The 22,414-nt window shown below is 34.3% G+C and overlaps 1 protein-coding gene across 8 annotated transcripts in view; it reads right to left on the bottom strand.

Annotated features, from left to right (window-relative positions):
- bmpr1ba (bone morphogenetic protein receptor, type IBa) overlaps positions 1–22,414 on the bottom strand; it is a 70,502-nt gene that overhangs the window by 11,155 nt on the left and 36,933 nt on the right. For 7 of the 8 annotated variants that reach the window (XM_058777310.1, XM_058777311.1, XM_058777309.1 and 4 more), the window contains 2 exons: positions 1,674–1,824; positions 1,494–1,593 (listed from right to left, as the gene is read on the bottom strand). In XM_058777310.1, coding sequence (XP_058633293.1) covers positions 1,494–1,593; positions 1,674–1,824 — 251 coding nt within the window. Of the gene's footprint in view, positions 1–1,493; positions 1,594–1,673; positions 1,825–11,805; positions 11,876–22,414 lie in introns of those variants that run through there. The other variant, XM_058777312.1, reaches the window with a different exon arrangement.

Genomic DNA, 22,414 nt, shown 5'->3' with positions numbered 1-22,414 from the left:
GAGCATTCAAGAAATTGAACGAACAAGTACAAAAATAAAACACTTTATAGACTGATTCCTATTAAAGCAACTGTATTATTATTTTTTCTCTTTGCGTTTTGTTGTTTTAACATTAAATAATAAAAATTCTGTCATCTGTCTGTCAATTCTGGCATAGCGTTTTATTTTTATACCATCATTTACTCACTCAGAATTAGTTTTAAACCTGAATGAGTTTCTTTCTTCTGCTGAAAATAAATGCTATTTTGAAGAACGTGGAAAACCAAACAGTTGCTGGTCCACAGTGACTTCCATAGTATTTTTTTTTTCCTTCTATCAGATTCAATGTGAACCAGCAACTGTTTGGTTACCCACATTCTTCAAAATATCTTCTTTTGTGTTCAGCACAAAAAATAAATTAACACAGGTTTGGGACAACATGTGAGTGAGTAAATAATGACAGAAATGAAATTTGAGGGTGAACTATCTCTTTAATTATAGTCGGCAGCATGTTTAGTTCTGTCCCTTTAAGGCCTGCATGCATCTAATATACAGACACGCATATGTTTTTCTCTCAACTGTTTACTTTCATTTTAGACATAACCAACTGAGTCTATATGTAAACCTTGTGTGTTTTGACTGTATTATCGCAAAATATAACATAGTTCAGTAGCAAGGCTTTAAAACACACGCAAATAATGTATTTTTGTGATTGCGAATAAGTGCAGTGTCCCGTGAGAGTAACTCTACCGCTGAGTTAACACTGATGTGAATGTATGTCGTGTTGTACAGTAGTTGATACAGCGGCGCCAGAACTGCAGCTGATAGAATGTGCGCTGTAGTGCGATACTACGATATTTCTTCAAAAGCAGATCGTGGAGACATTTTTATCGTCCACGATCAAAAATCATCATATCGCACACCCCTAGATACAATGCTGAATTTTCAGCATCATTACTGCAGTCTTCAGTGTCACATGATCCTTCAGAAATCATTGTAATATGCTAATTTGCTGCTCAAGAAACATTTATTAATATTATCAATGTTGAAAACAGTTGTGCTGCTTCATATTTTTGTGGAAACCTTTTTTTCTGGACTCTTTGATGAATATTAAGTTCAAACAGAATTTATTTGCAATAGAAATCTTCTATGACATACTGTAAATGGCTTCATTTACTTCGTTACTTTTGATCAATTTAATGCACCCTTGCTAAATAATAGCACTAATTTCTTTAAAAAAATCTTACTGACCCCAAACGTCTGAACAGCAGTGTAACTGCGGCGTAATATGTCACAATTCTGACTTTATTTCCAGCAATTTTTAGTTAAGACACAAAATTGCATAGTGGCATACAATTAAGAATTGTGAAATATAAAGGAGCTGCACACGAGTATTTAACGAGGTGTTTAATTCACAGTGAGTTACGTAAGGCTTTTGTTTCTTCTGTGCTTGAGGACTGATGCACTAACACTTAAGTGGTTTATTTTGGAAATTAGAGCAGTTTATGACTCACTCGGCACTGAAACTCTGATCCTACCAGACCCAGACAGCCTGACGTCACCACAGCCGCTCCACCCTCTTCCTCCACCATGGTGAAGCAGTAACCGTCCGTCCTGAAGACAAAACACACATGTAATACCGGGTTCAGAATGTGTGCAAGAGTACACAAGTGAGGCAGGATGTGTCCTGATACCTGCACGTGTTATTAGTGGAGTCCTCCGGACAGTGATGGTAACAGTAGCACCACAGGAAGCGCTGAGGTAGAGCCGGCGCATCACTTCCTGTCTCCCGACGTTCTTCCACCTTCCCAGAATTCCTCAGCAGCATGGTGTCCAGAACGTTAGCTGGAGAGGAGGAGAAAGAGGAAATGGGTCAGTTATCATCCTGTAGTATCTGTCAGAAACTCACACAACATTTTTCCAACTCAAAAATGTACTTTATTTCATTCCTTCTTGTTTACAGAGCAAAAATAACAGTGAGCGACCGAACTGAATAATTACTTCAGATATCCAGACTCTCAGGATCATAACACACAGCTTTGAAGTATGAAATTTATGGCACCTGGGGAAATATGGCTGCAAATATCACATCATTCTCACTCTTTCATCTTCAAATATTTGCAGAGAAAAAAACGCCCCGAGACATTTTATAAATTAAACAAAAAGATGGAAATGAAGTTTGGACGGTCAGCCACTAGTTTTGGAGCGATATGAAGAGGTTATTGGAGAAGTTTGTTTGAAGAAGGGATCTGAATGGATGCTGAACTTGTGAGCAGGAGAGTCAAGGACAGACGGACATCAAGGATAGACTCACTAAAAGTAATATTAATTTGTTTGTGTAAAACATTCTTTAAATGAAAAACGTTTAATCGAACAATCAAGATTATATATCGAACTACAAAAACACAAATGATTATTACACCACAGTCAGTATTCAATAACAATATTCATCAAAACAATTAAACAACCAATCACACAGCCGTAATTTGAGAAAACTTCTCAAGGTTTCCGAATACTAAAAAGGAAATGTAGAATTAATTAGGCAAGGTTATTATTATTTTGTAAGACATTAAATGTTAACTATACGTATGTATTGTATATATATAATATATGTGTGTGATTGATGTTTTTATTTTATTGTTATGCTGTTTTGATGCTATGCACATATATAATACATATATACATACATAATTTTTGGCAAAAATAAACAAAAACTAAACAAAAAAACAACCATAATAATAATAATAATAATAATATCCATGAATTTATTTTGCCAGCCTGAATGAATATTAAATATTTCATATAAAGTTTGAATATGTTGGAAAACCTCAAAATAAACTTAAATTAAAACAAACTGGAAAATTAACACAACAAATCTATACTTGCATGACAACTTGAATATAAAAAAGAAATAAAAAAAATGAAACAATATTGTTATAAACCATAATAACCTTGTTGCGAGCACAATTGTGCTTTTGTGTCCATGAGCGAGACACTTAACCTCGAGTTACTGCTGCTGTAATTAGTGCATGCTAAGCCACTCAGGGTGAAAAGTAAGAAAGAGAGTTACGACACAGGGCTGTAAAGTTGTGTGTGCTGTGTGTGTTTTCCTCTCCCACAAGAGCTTGTGCATATGACCGAACACACACACACACAGTTTTCGACAGTCACAAAGGTGCTTATAGAAGCTGACCAAACACCCTTCAGTCAAAATAACTCCACATCTGTGAGCTGTTAAAGACAGAGAGGGGGTGATGAGGAATGCTGTATATAATTTTGACATCAAGGCATAAAATAAAGATGCTTACTTCACGGCACTCTGGAACACTTTTTCTGATTAGTCGATTGTGGCTTTCAGTGGTCAAATATTCTTGTATATAAGATTAATAATCCTGTTTATATACCGTAAAAATTAGGCTCCATGTAACACTCATTTTTGCCAATGTGTACATTAACTAATATATAATAACTATTAATAATAAATATAGTAGTAAATACAAAATAAACATCAATTTATATCTTTCATAACATAGCTGAGAAACAATATGCACATGGTTTGGTGCACATATGTTTAATGTAAACTCATTTAAACACATTAAGACAGGCGATGCTAAATCTTAAGCATACTAGTGAGCATGCAAAAATGTAAAAAATAAAATAAAATACATTTCAAATGAATGTCTTCTTTTATAAGAAATCTTTTATAAACATCTTTTTTTTTCAACATTATGATGATATTAGTGTTTCATAGGACATTAATAAAAATAAAATAAATATATTAAATATTAATGATATAAAATGATCTATATACATACAGTATATATTCACTGATATGTTTATAAATTATATTTGTTTTAATATTATATTCCTGTTATGTTATATTATATTAATATATAAAATTACTGATGTAAAAATCTAAATAAATAATACCTTTATTATTATTTTTAAATTACCTTATTATTATGTATCTTTATTTAAAGGAATAGTTAACCAAAAAACAAGTTAATATAATATAATAAGTCACGATGGGGTCCTGTTCACCCTGTCTGGGTTTATTTTTATGATAATGACCACCTGACAGTACATTATGTTATATTTAGTTCCTTAAAGTCAACTTGAGCAGACTCTCTCTCTTTCAGCAAACTATTCTTGTCTTTCACTCTCCGTTACAAACACTATCACTAGTCTAAACTCACTAATGCACTGCTTATATTACAGAGCCGAACACAGCACTGCTTTAGTCTGGATAAAGAATGGAGGCTAGTCTGTGTGCGTCTGAAAGTGTCCTTGCACGTCTAAAACACATAATTAAGAGACGACTTTAATCCTTCAAAGTACTGAAACACTTACACAAACCCGTTAGTGTATACAGTAAGACTTATTCATGTGCGGGACGTCAACATAAACCCCGCGACAAAAACACTCACGCTTTCTCACTCACACCGTAAGCGTGATGCACTGCTCAATATCTCATCCCATCCCTGCCTCATCCATTTATTTCACATATGCACACTTTATGAAACACACACACATAAACGCAGACAGATTTTGGCCTGCGCTTGCATAGTTAAGAAAGAAAACAGTCGTAAACACAGTCACCGCTGTGAGACGTAACGTATAAACAGAACAGCTCATTTATAACCGTTAACCCAAGAGCGTTCAGCTTACAGTGACGCACAACTTACACAGGCAACATCATGCTGCAGAACCAGCTTTTAGTTTGTTTGGTCTTTGCTGGAATATGTATTGATTTCACACATTTTTCACACAACTACTTGTACTAAAAACCTATGTATAAATTTAGTAACACTTTACAATATGTCTCACTTGTTAACATTAATTAATGCATTAGCTAAAATAAAATAAAATATATATCTCAAAAATATCTCACATTTGTCATTACTCATAATAATCATAGAATTCAAGGAATGTTAACAAATTTTGATTTTAAAAATGTACTATAAAATGTTGAAATTATCATTAATAAGAATTATTAGCTATTATTATTATTACTATTGAAATTAACTAATTTTAACTAATGTAATTCCTATGGGTTGACTTAAAAATTATTTTGGTTTAAGAAAAGAAAAGAAAAGAAAAGAAAAGAAAAGAAAAGAAAAGAAAAGAAAAGAAAAGAAAAGAAAAGAAAAGAAAATTAAATTAAATTAAATTAAATTAAATTAAATTAAATTAAATTGGTTAAAAGAATGTTAACAACTTTTGATTTTAAAAATGTAGCATTAAAAGTTCAAATGAACATTATCAAAGATTATTAAATAGAAGTATTGTTCAACATAGCTAATTTTAACTAATGTAAAGTTTTAGAAATGTGAAGCTATAGGTAAATTATATCAATAATTAATTTGTAAACAAATACAACTTTTGATTTTAAAGAGATTTTTAAATGTGTTTAAAGATGTTAAAGTTAACATTAACTAACTTTATTAAATACTGAGAAGTTCATTGTGAGTTAATTTAGTCTAATTTAGTTAACTAATAGTAACTAATGAAACCTCACCGTAAAGTGTTACCAATAAACAAGTTTTACTATAAAACTGACAGAAATAAACTAGTGTGTCACTCACGGCTGTTTTTGGCTCTGTTCATAATAACGTAAGCAGCGTGAATCTGGCACTGGAGATACTCCATCCTTCATTTCTCACCCGCGTCATTCTCCATTTAGCTGTCAGAGCGCTAATGCTGATCACTGTGTAGTGAGTCGTTTACATAATGTAAACACTGACTCGCCAACTATTTGACTACTTTTCTGGATGACTAGTCAATTAGTAAAAATGAGTAGTTGTACAAGCTCTTCTGAAAGCAAATCTGTAATGAACATACAGCAATTACACTCAGTGAGAACATTTATTCTATTAAAAACTCACAGTAGACAAGCAGTATGTCATGTTATGGTGGAAAAAAGATATGAAATATATCACATATATGTTTCAGCTAAATGTCTGTGTTGACTGAATAATACCGTGAGTCTTTGGCTGATGAACTTTTTGAGCAATTTTGCCAGACAGCTTTTTTTTTTCTTTTCTTTAAATCAGTCGTAGGCCCTGTGTCTCACCTGGTTGCCCGTTGATGCCTACATTAACCAAAGTTGCCCATCAATATTGCTCAAAAAGTTGCTCTGTGTATCATCAGCCTTTGTATTTCGCTTCATAAACACAGATGTTCTGTATGCCAGAATATAAGAGTTCTTAAAGATCTCTAAAAGAAGAACGAGAAAAAAATTTGTGTTATGTTTGAGAATTTATAATAATATTTATAATAAAAGTTTGTTTACACTTTATATATTAATCAAAATAAAAGTAAATGGAAAATTAAAAAGTTAATTAAAAATGAATAGTCTCGTACACATTTCTGTTACAATCACAATTCTGTTAATGTTTTGTTAGCTTAGAAGCGAATATTATTTTATAAACATTAGCTTATGAACACATTACTATATCCTAACATATCTAAATATATGCTAAATATATCATGGATTCATAAAAGCAACTTTTTTGTTTGTAAAAAAAAAAAAAAATAAATACACAAAAGACATTTGGGACATCCTACGTAAAATGCTTTATGAAGTGACTAAATATGAAGATTTTAGTAATTATTATTAGCTAAATTAAATAACACCAGAAATGAGAATTAAATTAAAATAAATAATAATCATTTTAAATATATATTTTTTTATTAAATAAAGACTCAAATGTCTTGATTCACATCTAAAAATGCATAACTATATTTATTTCAGGATTAAATGCATTTTAGAGCAGCCTATAGTAATTATAATTATCTAAATTAAATAACAATAGAAGTCAGGGATGCCCCCAATTACACAGAAAAGTATGAATGCGAGTGTGTGTTTTCACACACACACACACACACACACACTCTCTCTCTCTCAACCAGAATGAGCTACGACCTTTAACCCCAAAATCCAACCACATCAGTGTCACAATCAAATCTTACACACGTGTCAATCAAAACCCGGAGCCATCAATCAAACCTGCAGGGGTCTGGAGATAATGAGCATACACGAATGAAAGGAAAAAAGATCACTACAACAGATGCAAGAAAGTGAAACTGCCATGAGAAGAAGAAAAGATAAGAGCGGATAATAGATGGAGAACAGACAAAAGAGAGCTACAACTGTGTCTTTATCTGCTGGGCTTTGTCAAGCAAGACCGGCCGTCTGAATGGGCCTGAACTCAATCAAAATCTCTTTTTCGCACTCTGTCAGTCTGATGGTTGAATAAAACCCCTGAGGACAGAGATTTTCACACACAGAGACACTTTTCATTCCTTTACACAGCCAAATAATCACTACGAATCTGTCAGAGAAGCCTGACTGCTCCGTGAAGCTGCTTCCTGCTCCTCATTCACAGTTTTATCTACATGTGTGAATCTATTATGAAGATGTAAAGGAACCTAATGTCTATATAGACAGTATGGCAGTTTGTAAAAACAAATGAGAAACATGCCTACAGTGGTGCATTTACAATGGGAGAATTGCTCTCTAGCACTTGAATGAATTCTTTAGTAAAAAGTTACAATTAAAATTAAGTATCAAATTAAAATTAAGTTTACAATTATAAATTGGCACTACTCTTTAAGCTAAACTTTTGAATAATAAAAAATAAAGTAAAACTAAATTAAAAAAAATAAAATATCAGTTATTTGGGCTGAATTTGAGTAAACTGTCTAAAAACTCCTTTAGAGCTAAAACTACTTTTCTAAGCAGATCAACTGTTGGTTATGAAAGAGAAAAAATTTGAAATTCCTATTTGGTTACAGCACCAGCAAGAACTCTTTTATTAAAAAAATAAATAAATAAAATATACAATATAATTATATAATTCTAATATTTACATTTACATTTAGTCATTTAGCAGATGCTTTTATCCAAAGCGACTTACAACCCGAATTCCGGAAATGTTGGGACGTTTTTTTTTTTATTTGAATAAAATGAAAACTAAAAGAATTTCAAATCACATGAGCCAATATTTTATTCACAATATTTTCCTTTAATGATTTGCCAAATGTTCTCTATAGGTGAAAGATCTGGACTGCAGGCAGGCCAATTCAGCACCCGGACACTTCTACTACGAAGCCTTTGCAATCTGACGTTGAGAAACGTTTTTAAAGTATTCCACAATCTTTTTACGCACTCTTTCACAGATTGGAGAGCCTCCGCCCATCTTTACTTCTGAGAGACTCTGCCCCTCTAAGACATCCCTTTTATAGCTAATCATGTTACAGACCTGATGTCAATTAACTTAATTAGTTGCTAGCAGAGGTGGAAAGTTAGAATTACATTTACTCACGTTACTGTAATTGAGTAGCTTTTTTGTGTACTTCTACTTTTTAAAGTAATTTAATTTTTTTTTTTTACTTAAGTATATTTTGATTAAAGTATTTGAAGCTACATTTTAAAACATTAATTACTGAGTAAAAAAAAATAAAAATCGCTCCCTGGAAACTACTGCAGTATATAATGGGCAGGAGAACAAACTGGCGCTAAAATCAGAAGAAAGATGCAGACGGACAAGACAGGCGTTAATGGTGCAGACCCAGCTGAAAACCAAACCCCCGTCGTATTCTGCTGAAGTTGAACTCGAAGGAAATGAAGTGAATCCCTGGCCATGTTTACGCTCTATTATGCAGTGTAAGCTGTGTTTGCCTAGGGAGACCAAAGTAGCAGTTTATAAAATCTCGACATCAACCCTTCGCAAGCATGTAGAGGTAAGGTAAATACTTGCATCATTGCATTGGTGGTTAAAATGAAGCTTTGGCAGTTTAGCAAAAGGTTTTGCACAAATTAGCCAAAAAGACAGTGGTGCAGGGTATGCGATATATATTGTCTGCGATAATATCATAATTGTTGTTGTAACGATGTGCGATTTGACATTATCAGTATTTCATATAGTAAATCAATATCACACGAAGAGTGCCGTTTTTCTCCAAAAATCAGCATGATTACATATAGATTTTTTATTTACTTTTTTACAACAGTTCAATAAACAAGAAGTTAATTAAGAAAAACAGCCACAGCACTGTTTTGCGTTTGAGCAACATGAAGGTGTTTCGTTCCTGAATGAATCAACTATTTAAATGATTCGGTTCAGTCTCAATGACTCACTTATTAACAGTGACTTGGTGACACCTACTGGCGGTTTTAATTTCACATTTAAAGTATCTTTTTATTATTATTTTTTTTTTATAATTTCAAATTATATTCAACATTTTATGTCTTATATATCAAAACATTATTTCTGCATTTGTAACTGCAGGTTAAATGCATTCATGTCCTGCATTAAACAGTGGATGACGAGTAATTTTTTACTGCTAAATTGTTAATTATCGGACCTAAAAACCCCACATGTAATAACCTAGAACATTATCTAACACTTGACGGCTGCTCTGTCAATTCTTCTTCATCAGTCAGGAACCTAGGTGTGCTGTTCGATAGCAATCTGTCATTTGAAAGCCATGTTTCTAGCATCTGTAAAACTGCATTTTTTCATCGCAAAAGCATATCTAAATTGCGACCAATGCTCTCAACATCAAATGCAGAAATGTTAATTCATGCGTTTATGACCTCAAGGTTAGACTATTGTAATGCTTTATTGGGTGGTTGTTCTGCACGCTTGATCAACAAACTACAGTTAGTCCAAAATGCAGCATCTAGAGTCCTTACTAGAACCAGGAAATATGACCATATTAGCCCGGTTCTGTCAACACTGCACTGGCTCCCTATCAAGCATCGGATAGATTTTAAAATCTTGTTAATTACTTATAAAGCCCTGAATGATTTAGCTCCTCAGTACTTGAGCGAGCTCTTATCGCATTATAGTCCTCCACGTCTGCTGCGTTCTCAAAACTCCGGCCGTTTGATAATACCTAGAATATCAAAATCGACTGCGGGCGGCAGATCCTATTCCTATTTAGCACCCAAACTCTGGAACAGTCTACCTAACACTGTTCGGGAGGCAGACACACTCTGTCAGTTTAAATCTAGATTAAAGACCCATCTCTTTAGCCTGGCTTACACATAACACATTAATACGCTTCTATTATTCAAATCCGTTAAAGGATTGTTAGGCTGCATTAATTAGATCAACGGAACCGGGAACACTCCCCATAACACACGATGTACTCGTTACATCGTAAGTTGAATGGCATCTACGCTAATATTTGTCTGTTTCTTTCCTAGTCTGTTTCTCAGTCCGTATCCGATCAGATGGTGGATCAGCACCAAGAGATGATGTCTACAGCCCTGATCGTCAGCGGAGACCAGGACACCCAGATGACCCCCAGAGATATATCCCCAGATATATCAACCAAAAATAACAAAATAACTAAAATATAATAAAATACCTAACTACATAATACTACTATTGTTAGAAATTGCAACAAAATTAAAATAGAAATATAAACTTTTGAACTGTGGGTTTCATCTGGTCAGAGGAGAACTGGCCCCCCGACTGAGCCTGGTTTCTCCCAAGGTTTTTTTTCTCTCCATTCTGTCACAGAGGGAGTTTTGGTTCCTTGCCGCTGTCACCTCTGGCTTGCTCAGTTGGGGACACTTAATTTCTAGCGATTATCGCCGATTTGATTGCACAGATACTATTTAAACTAAACTGAGCTAGACAATGACATCTCTGAATTCAATAATGAAATGCCTTTAACTGAAAATTGAAAATTGAGTGTTTAATCTTATCATTATACATTACTGACACTCTATCCTCCAATTTGATACTGTTAAGTGCTTTGACACAATCTGTATTGTAAAAGCGCTATATAAATAAAGGTGACTTGACTTGACTTGACTTTAAAAGTCCTCAGTTCTCCCTTTGTGTTTGTCCGTTCTTGATGTAATAAATGGGAAAAGTGCGTTGAAGCCGTTTCGTTCTCCTGCCTTTCATTTATATTCATTCATATTTACTACAACCACACAACCCGTAACAGATAGAATACAAAAAGATTATAAAAGCTAGTGTTTTTTTGTTTTTTTTAAAGAATAGAATTAGAATAGAGAGTGCTAGAGTTAGAGGGTCAAATAAAAATGATAGAGATGTGTTTTTAGCCGATTCTTGAAGATTGAGTTGGGCAGGTCATTCCACCAAGAGGGACCATTTAATTTAAAACTCTGTGAAAGTGATTTTGTGCCTCTTTGGGAAGGCACAATAAAGTGATGTTCAATTGCAGAATGTAAGCTTCTAGAGGGCACTTAAGTCTGAAGTAATGAATTTAGGTAAAGGGGTGCAGAGCCAGTGGTGGTTTTGTTATTGGCTCATTAAAAATTAATCTAAATATAATATATCGTAAAAATAAAACAGTTATTTGAGTTGTAAAGTTGTACTGTAAAGTCTTTTTGAGCTGAGAAAGTAAAAAATAAAATAAAATACAAATGTTCAATTTACGTTCAATTTATAACATTCTAATATTTCAAAAAATGTAATAGTTATTTGAGCTGTAAAGTTGTCTAAAATGTCCTTTTGGGCTGTGACTACTTTTGATCTCTTTTACATCACTTCCACATTCCTTCTGGACATCCTTATGCAGATACCAAGCAAAAACAACAGTGTTGAAGCTAAAAAGTAAACACTTGAAAAACACTATATTACTTTGCACATTGCACTTTTAGACAGTTTTATTGGTATAAACACATCTCCTGTTCTATATACACAGAGGTAGGAATCCAAACTGTTGTCTGTGATAGTTGACAGCATGCCACCAAATGCAGGCTAAAAACAACCTGCAATATTCCTGTAATTTAAATATACATGCAATAATATACATCTGCAGTCATAACAGGCAGACCTTATCTCTTGTCGGTGACGCCTGAAATGCGCTTCAGAGCTGCGTGTTTCCATGGCTCCTCAGCAAAAGTTCTGCAACTGTCTGTTATGTAAATAAAGAAAATTCCACTCATATCTGGGATGAAACAGCGTCTGGAGTTCCAAGTGAGTTTGACTTTCTGTAAAAACAGACTGTTCCATGTTAATTAGCTGGTGTGATAACCCTGATTTAAAATTCCTGGGAGCATCTAAACATCTTGAGATGACATAAGATTGCTGCAGGGTGATGAGACTGAGTCTTTATCTGACGCTGACACACACAGGCTGCTAACAGCACTTCATATAAACACCCACTGACACCATATTAAGACAGCAAACACACAGTGAATGCTGCTGTTAACACACCGCGAGCGTGAGGGATGAATGCGCAGACGGCTTATGTGCAAACCGTGGCCTTGTGTTTATGTTTATGCTGAGATGTAATTTACAAGGTCATCTTGAAACTCAATCACGTGACCCTGAACATTCCAGCGACCCTTCACATGGATACACACACACACCACACAGCCGCCACACTCTATGAAATATAAAATAAACAGGCTACTTTCAAATAAACAGCAGAAGGAAAACTCAGGCTTCCATTTCAAGACTCTTTCAATGACATGAGAGAAACAAGAACGACTCTCTTGGCAACAGAGGCCAACGAAAACTGAGAATGCATCTTTCACTAACAGTCAATCAGTTAGTGGAACGTGTTCAAAAACAGTGAAACAGAATTAAGCAAAGCACTTGAGGCCGTGCTATATTGTAAATACAATAGTTGCGTTAATAGGGAGCTTTGTATTGTGATTACAATCGATTTAAAAATCCTTCCGCGGGGCACAGGAATGGGTGTTTTTACTGCTTGATTAAATATAAGAATCAACTTTGTGTGCTCGCCATCACATGATTAGGACGCGAAATAGATAAATATTATGTCTGCTTTTTAGAACAAAGAAAAGGAGGATGCAAAACTTTGTATATTCATGCAATGTTTATGTTCAATGTTCTTCAAAAGAATAAATACGATTTGAAGCTTGTGACATACAAATGCGCAAATCAACCCGATCAATTTATTAAAGGGATAGTTCACCCAAAAATGAAAATTCTGTCATTAATTACTCACCCTCATGTCGTTCCAAACCCATAAGACCTTCGTTCATCTTCAGAAGACAAAATAAGATTTTTTTTATGGAATCTGAGAGCTCTCTGACCCTCCCATGGACAGCAAGGATCCTTCGATTTGGAGATACTCTCCAAAATAGTGGAAGACGGTAACTCGGGGAGAAGAATTGCTGAATAAATTATGTTATTATTATTTTCTTTGCAAACAAAAAGTATTCTCGTAGTTTTGTAAAATTATGGTTGAACCCCTGATGTCACATGGACTATTTTACCGATGTCCTTGCTACGTTTCTGTTCATTGATCGTGGTAGTAACCTTACTGTAAATGGGAGGGTCAGAGAGCTCTCAGATTCCATCACAAATATCTTAATTTGTGTTCCGAAGATGAACGAAGGTCTTACGAGTTTGGAACAACATGAGGGTCAATAATTAATGACAGAATTTTCATTTTTGGGTGAACTAACCCTTTAAGCATGGTTTCGCAACTGGTTCAAGTTGGTCACATGGTTTGATGAACATAATGATCGACAGAAAGCTGCTTGGTTGGAAAGTGATTTCTGTGTGCTGTGCTTCATGCATAGCTACACTACTGACAATGTTCAATGGACCTTTTTGCCCGTGAAATTTCGCTAATGTGACCACACCTTTAGCCAAGACTGACAACGGAGTGAGTGCAAAAACCATTTATATAAACCAAAGTTTTTAGCTATATCACTTTTCAATATGTCCTGTTAAAATTTTCTGTTTTAATAGTGAATATTTCAACCAGAAAGAAGCCATTTCAGTGCTGCTGAACTCCCACAATTCTCACTCTCTCCTGTGAAATCTGTTCATGATTACTGCATAAAATCCTTTCAGCACAAACTGAAATAAAAGAAGGCCTGTAAACCCTCAGCTGTCTGTCCAGGTGGGGCGCTGGAACATTCAGCCTATGGATCAGGTGAGAAGTGAAAGGTGGGAACAGGTGCGTACATGGACGGGGTCAGTACTAAAGATAGAGAGATGAAAGAGAGGGCAGATTATAAAGAACAGAAGATAAAGACATTAAGATGGACTGACACACAACACCTCCAAATACCAAATCCAGCTGCTTCCTTCCCATGATGCATTTGGGTTAGAGTGAACCATAGAAATACAAAGACTGAATAGTTTTTCAAACTAGGGTTTGTGAGTTGATAATCATAAAAATGTAAAATTAAATAAATATAAAAATGTTACAATATAATATAATGATATAAATAAAATATAAATTTAAATATAAAATAAATGTTCATATAAATACTAGGGCTGTACATTTAACACGTTAATTAAATTAATTAATTACGGTGAAAAATAACGCATTCAAATTATTAATGCATTTAACGCACTTGCCCCACCCCAGACCTACGTGGGTCATCTGACATTTCATACAGTTGATTTATGACAAATATGAGGTAGGGCAACAGCTCTTGATGAAACCTAGAGATCATAGTTAGAATGTCCCTAAAATTCAAGATATGGGGCAAAAATGCCCCTGTTTGAGTTTTTGTCTCATATTTACATCATATAGTTAAGCAATATCACACAAGCAATAAATGCAATATCACACGATTGCAAATGTGATACTGATCTTATACAACAGTTCAATGAACAAGAAGTTAATATTGTGTTATTTTAGACACAATGTTGTCTGTTTTTCTCAATTTTGCCAATGAAAATGAAAAAGACAAAGCAGAACTGTTCATCTCCGAGCAACAACATTAAATTACTACAACAGGCTACATCAATGGTTTCCAATTAGTCGTCGTGGCCTCCCCACTCTGCACTTTTCATATGTATATCTTATCATGTCCGACGGTTGTTCTGTTCGACCGTAATAAGTGCCCTGCGAAGTGGACATCACCAGATATTCCTCCATGATTCCAGTCCAAAGCGTATGTTCCATACAAAGGGCATTAAAGTGTGCGAGACGTGAATTTAAATTGTATTTATTTACAGAGGTATATTATGTCACACTTAACACTTCTCTAGTATGTTTCGTCTGTGTGTGAAGACACTGCGCAGCGCAAATCCGTGAGTGAATGTTCCGAAGTGAAATAAACTTCTACGGATTTCCGCTGCTCAGGGAGTAAAGAGCAATGAACACTGTGTAGGGAGCATGTCAATCGGAACACATTTCATGCACGGAGCTCACTTCTAACGAGCTGGTTATCTGAATCGGGTGTGTTAACTAAGCGAGACATGCAAAATATGCAGAGCGGGGGGCGCAAGGACAGGAATTGGGAACCGCTGGGCTACATCATGTGTCATTCACCAGTGAGAAAACTTTACAGCACAGTTAGTAAAAGTACAACAATACCAGGAAGGAAGATCGGGTTGTTGATGTTTGCCTGCCATTCTTGCTCTGTCCGCACAGCGTGCGTGAACGTGCTGATGACGTATCCTGTCTGCGCGAACAGGGTGTGCAGACGTATGCAAATACATACGTTGACAGGCAGGTAGGAAAGCCAATTAAAACGCTCGGACCGAACGTTTTGATTGGACGAACATTTCTTGGTCCTACGCCTTCCACAGAATATATGAATACAGATAAATACATTTAGACCACTTAACTTAATGATTGCTATCAGGATGTGAAGAGACGTTCAACCAGAATAACAAAAAATGTTTCTGAAGACAATCACCTATGGCACCTCATGTAATTAATTAGATTACTAGAAGTAAAAAATTTTAATCGCTTGCCTAATAAATACATAAAATATAAATATAATACAGTATTAAAAAATAAAAACATTTAACAAACACATTAAAAAAAAAGAACAAATATCTTATTTAGGTCTAATTTATTTATATAGTGCTTTTCAAAATGCATATTTCAAAGCAGCAATATAGAAAATCCTGATGTATATGTTTATAATGTCTAAAGCCCTATTCGGACTGGATTAGTTTCACAAAGATAGATGGAGTAATGATAATTTACCACAGGACGTCTGTAATATTAATGGCCAATTCGCACGGGACAAGAAATCTCAGTAAAATTACAGTAAAAAAGTAGGAGGAGTAACTCGATTTACGCACCGCCGTCACCTCCCTGTCGTCATGTGCGTGCTACATCGATTGATTTATTAATTAAATTTATTAAACTATGATTGGATTCTGTTTTCAATAGGCACTTACCTAAAGCTAACAGAAGTTCCGTGTCTCAAGTGCTTTGGACCTTCTTTTTGATCTGAATGGTAGGCCTATGCATTGCCACAGACTAGAACGCAACTGAATGCTACTTCAAGCGTGGAAAAAACACGGAAAAATACTTTTAAATGGGAAATTGCGGAATATTTACGTACATATTTACAGCTGGTCTATTCGCACGGGATTAGTATTACCTGAGGTAATTCTTCTGGACCTTTTTACAGAAGGTAAAAGTCGCCGTAATCTTTACTTACATCATCCGTAATGATTACTGATATGGCACATTCGGACGGGACTAAAATCAGTGAGAAGCTCTGGTAAAAATTACTTTACCCCACCTCTCCATGTAAAACTAATCCCTTCCGTATAGGGCTTTAGTATCTTCATGCCTCATATTTGATTTAGCAGATTAATATTATAATTTTGTGATGATACAAGCAAGGAAGGAGTCATTTCAAAAGGAGTCATAAACTGACATATATATATTGTGGCGAGTGGGGCGGGGCCGAGAGCCGTGGGAACGGAGCGAGGCCGGTGGAGTGAATGATCATGAGCGACACCTGCGCCACTCACCGGTCTCGAGTCCCACGGAGGAGCTCCGGAAGGATAAAAGGAGGAGTGACGACAGTGGAAGACGAGAGAGGACCAGGCCTGGACTTTTATTTTGTATTTTATGTGCGGCAGTCGTCCGTGAGGGGCTGCCGCTTTACTTTGACGTTTGTTTATTTTATTAAAACTTTGTTTAAATGTTCGCGGTTCCGCCTCCTTCTTCCCGATCTGAACTGTGTTACTGTGATATAGATATATATATATATATATATATATATATATATATATTTATTTATTTATATTTATATATATATATATATATATATATATATATATATATATATATATATATATATATATATTTATTTATTTATATTTATGTTTATTAACAGGCACGATGACCCTAAATAAGAATTTTAAGTCATTTTTATGTTATATTTATTTATTTATTTACTTTATATATTATATATTTTATATACTTATTGCTTTTGTATTTTACTAAATGTGTACTTTTTAAATATAGTGTCTATTAAAGTTGAAAATGACTGTCCAAACCGAAACAACTGTTATCTTGTCACTTGTAACTTTTCTCACCGCTGGTCAGGATAGACCAATCACAGTCGTTTTCAATTGTCAGATAAGACTTTGCTGGGGCGGATATTTAAAATGAACAGATTCAAATGATTATACAAAAATGTACAATAAGACAAGAAACGCCCAGAGGTTTGAATGTGAACATGAGTGTTGCTCCTCATCATTAACCTACATTAATAATACACTACAGCACAGGCTCCAGGCTGACTACACACAGAGTGCTGTTTCTGAGTGTTACTGTTTGCAGTACTGCTGTTCGCTATCATTAAAAAGCCATTAATAAATCAAGAAAGTTCAGGCTCCAGACTGACTCTCTCTCTCTCTCACACACACACACACACCTGAGCAGCATTCAAAATCCATTAAGTGAGTTATCACACAGGGACCAGAGGCTCATTCAAGCCTCGTTCTGTGCTCATGACATGAGTTCATTTAGGTGAGTGCAAACCTTTTTGAACACCACGCTGTTAACCAAAGGAAGATGGGAAAACCATCACAAAAATAAAGGTCTTCATTGTTCCTTACTTTGCAGTTTCTGCAAAATCAGTTTGAAAGGTTTCTTTACAGAAATTATTACTTTTATTCAGCAAGGATGCATTAAATTGGTAAAAAATGACAGTAAAGATACAAGAGATGTATCATTTTTTTAAATAAATGCTGTTCTTTTGAACTTTCTAGTCATTAAGGAATTTTGAAAATATGTATTACAGTTTCCACAAAAATATTAAGCAGCACAACTGTTTTCAGCATTAATAATAATAATAATAATAATAATAAATGTTTCTTGAGCAGCAAATCAGCATATTAGAATGATTTCTGAAGGATCACGTGACACTGAAGACTGGAATAATGATTCTGAAAATTCAGCTTTACATCACAGGATTAAATTACATTTTAAAATATATTCAGATCGAAAACAGTTATTTTAAATTGCAATAATATTTCACAATATTACAGTTTTTACTGTATTTTTAATCAAATAAATGCAACATGGGTGAGTAAAAGAGATTTTTAAAAAATTTAAAATCTTACCAACCCCAAACTTTTGAGTGTATTTGCTGAATCTTTGAGGTTCATGGCATTATATCTTAATAAAAGAATTACAGAAAAAGCCACAATATGCTGATAATGCAATTTACGCATGATACTCAAGAGTCTGGCTTGTTTTTTAAATAATCATAGAACATAATTTGAATGCAAGCCAACTGGAAATCTCTGCGTTTGGATAGTTTTAAACATAATTTTACACAAATAATCCAAACACAATAAAAGTCAATAATAATAGTGATACAAGGAACTCAGACAGGATGAGCAGCGTTTGCTTCTATTGATTCAGTCTCATTTTTTTAACTATGGGGGTTGAAGCTTAGCGAAGAGTCATTTACAAAGCATGAAAACAGTGATATAAACACACAGTATGTGATTGTAACGTGAAGTATTCTCCGCTTGCGTACTTTGCGGCAGGACGAGTCACTCCACTGTGGTACTGTACTCCCGCTTGGCACCAAAATATGAAACTAACAAAATTACATGCAAACAAATCTCAGCTTCTCGCTCTTGTATGGTCTCTAACGCTCTTTTGTTTTCTTTTATTCCTCTCTTCAACACCTCTGTCTTTCCCACACTCCAAAAATCCAGCGTGGAGCTACATCTGCCGGCTGTCCATCACAATTTTCTGGACTGCAGCCATCGAGCCAACTGCAGCTGGACGGCCGTGATATAGTCTGCCTGAGCAACTTAAAGCAGAACATTATCGTTTAAGAGTGACTACGCTATAAAACGAAATCTAAATCACTTCATTTATCCAACAGGTGGCCGTTGACAGTGAAAAGACAAACCTGTAACGGCCATTATTAATCAGAGCCATCAGAGAATAAACCTCGAAACCTCCCAGGAAAAGAGGTGAGAAGGTGATGAGAACGCTGATGAAAGGCAGTTTTTCCTCTGGGATATGAGACGTGTTCTCTGTCCAAGTCAAACAGGAAGTGAGTGTTTCAGACGGCACTGTCAGTGAGGTGTGACTGAGAAGACCATCAACACAACTGCAAGTCTGAAACATTTTGGTCTTTATTATTTTCTCAATAAATTAACTTTCTGTGTTTCTCATGCTGTCTGATCAGAAATAATCATAAATAAACCAATGTTGGTCCAATCTGGTTTATACAACAACTAAACGTCTTGGTGGAACTGGTTGACTAAGAAAGTCTTTTTGGAGGGTGGGGGTTCTGTAAGGTTTTTGGTGGTTTACCAGCCCTAACCAGCTTGACCAAGATGAGCTTGACCATCATCTAGACCAGTCTGAACCAACCTATGAAAACAAATACTAGAAACCATGCAAAAACAACTAAAGGCTAATTTATAGGGCTGAAAACACTATATAAACAATAAATAAATTTAAAAAAATCCAGGTTGCTTTGCTTGTTTGCAGGGCTGCACATCAAATTTGGCCAAAAATGTTGTGATAATATAAATATGTCTATATTAATATCAACCACAAAACCACTACTACTACTATTACTACAAATAATAATAATAATAATAAAAATAACTGTTCTGAAAAATAAAATTATTATTATTATTATTATTAATTTTATCATATTAATTATTTTATTAAAATAAAAAATTACTGTTGTAATATTTCTCTGTAAAATACATTGTAATAGTAATAAAATACGAGTAAAATATATGTTTATTATTATTATTTATTACTAAATTAAAAAACAAAAAAAATGACTATTATAATATATATTTGTAAAATAATCTATAATAGTAATAAAATAAGTAAAATATAATCTTAGAAATCATTTTACTTTTGTAGCACAACTGTAAAATGACAATACTAAAATTAATTGCTGTCTTAATTTCTTCATTTTTGAACATTAAAAAATATTTTATTTTTGGTGGAAAACTGCAGGGGACCCTTAAAGCTTCTCTTTTGTTTATAAGCGTCGGTTTATAAGCACTTTTCGTTATTAGTTTGTGAAGATAGTTGGCAATGCAACACGTGCATTCGTTTAATTAAATCACAGCCATAATGCCGTTTCGGTTTCATTTCAAATAATTGTGCAGCCCTACTGGTTTATATATTCCACAAGCGGCAGACCCACATCCAATCCCACACAAACATGTATGCTGACACTCAGAGTCGACATGCATGAGCTGGCATGGCGGCAGTGAAAGTGATGGAGAGCCTGAGATGCTGTGGACTGTAAATAAAGTCTGACAGAGACACCGCAGGCTCCGCTGCGCTTGTTGGACAGCGGATGAGTTCATTGTGCGCCTGGGTGTCAGGAGACAGGTCTGGACCTTGTCTGAAGGTTATTATGGGATGGGAAATGATGGAAATGGCTGATGATGGAACCTTCACTCTCTCTTTATCGCTCAGGAGGCAAGAGAAAGCAAGAAGTAAGTATGAGTGTACACATAAGCTAACACAAAAAGGATAAGAACATCAATTTCTTTACCAGCTTAGATTTAATAAATTATATAGATTTAATAAATGATCATTTTACTAAAATACAGAGGAGAATTTGGATACTTTCAGACGTGCGCTTCAACTTCACCTCGGCACCAGGCGCGAGTCAAACGAGCGTGGAAACTGTACTGTGCTCGCAGCGTGTGCTCTTCAATACACACACAAAGGTGTATCATTAGCCTGTATCATTTCATATCAAATCGCAAAAGAAACTACGAGCATGCAATGTCATGATCAGTTAAGTCATGAATTTACCAAAAAGGCGATTAAAGCTGCCATAAAACTGTACATGCATGTAATGAGTTGAGTTACGTTAAGAACATGTCTCTGAAATGGTTTTCAAAACTGTCCTGGTCTCCCTCATCTAACACACCCGATTCAACTCGTCAGCTCATTAGAAGAGACTGAAATGGGTCTGAAAAGGTAGAGTTGAGAGAAAATACGATGCGTGTCAGATCCGCATCATGTTCAGCAGCGACAGCTCTTAAAGAAATAGAAGCTAAAATAACCTAATAACCAGCTGCTGTGATGTCTGTTCATCAAGAATAAAAGAAAAAAGAGCTTTTATAGTTAACTTTTATAGTTTTAAGGATTCATCTGTATTTAGTTTAGAATTTAGTGTTTGATAACTTTATTCAATTTCTGTATATTTCTGCTGAGGGGCACAGGTAGATAAATATGACATTTATTATAATGGGTTTATGTTAAGATTGTTTTAAGTTCACTTAAATTAGAATTTTTTTTAAGTCTAATAAATGTTAAAATTGATAGCTCTTAATTATAATGTAAAGTTGAATGTCTATAGTCAATGGTTAAATATTAGGGGGAAACATTTTTATAGGGAAATCAGTATTAATTGGTATCAGTGATACTGGCCTTCAGTCATAAAAAAAATTTAATTAATCGATTAATCGCGATTAATTTCAGAAAAATGTGTGATTCATTTGTTGTTGTTTTTTTAATCGATTGACAGCACTAATGAATATATATCATTACATAAAAATTATTTAAACAAACATATTTTATTAAATACTATATTATATTATTGATTGTATTATCAATATTTCATATTTTTATTCTGATTTAATAAATATATTTATATGATATTTATTCAATTGTATTATTAAAATAATTTTAAATAAGAATGTACATTTTATTACTGAATAATTTATTAAATAGTATGATTAAATATATAATTTAATAAATATCAAAATCGCACTTTAAGCAAACACTATTTTAAAAGAAGTTTGTTAAGTTTGAAATTGTTAAACAGAAGATACACTAAAATAAATAAGACAAATGTGTGAATTTAAGAAGAACTGACTTCGTAAATAAAAAGTAGAAGACATTGAGCAAAGTGAAGTTATGTTAGTTATGCAGTGAATGCAGTGACTTTCAGACAGTGTCCAAACACTTTTTGATGCTTCTGTACATTTGGCCTTTATACACCAAATTTGGTTTATACTACAATGGGCCAACAGCAAATTCACATTTATTAAAGCAAATATAAAAAATTACATTACTTCACTATGCAATTATTTAAACCCATTTCCAGAGGGCAAAGTCACTGATTATTAAAATAACGAAAAATAAAATCTGACTAGAAAACACAAAGTCAAACAGGTGTGTGAGAAAGAAAGTCTGTTGTATAGATTAAACACTGAGTGATTTCAAAGCTGGA

The sequence above is a fragment of the Onychostoma macrolepis genome, chromosome 05 (assembly GCF_012432095.1).
Source record: "Onychostoma macrolepis isolate SWU-2019 chromosome 05, ASM1243209v1, whole genome shotgun sequence".
NCBI lineage: Eukaryota > Metazoa > Chordata > Actinopteri > Cypriniformes > Cyprinidae > Onychostoma > Onychostoma macrolepis.
Note: the sequence above shows the minus strand (reverse complement) of the source record. Positions and strands in the feature narration are given on the sequence as shown.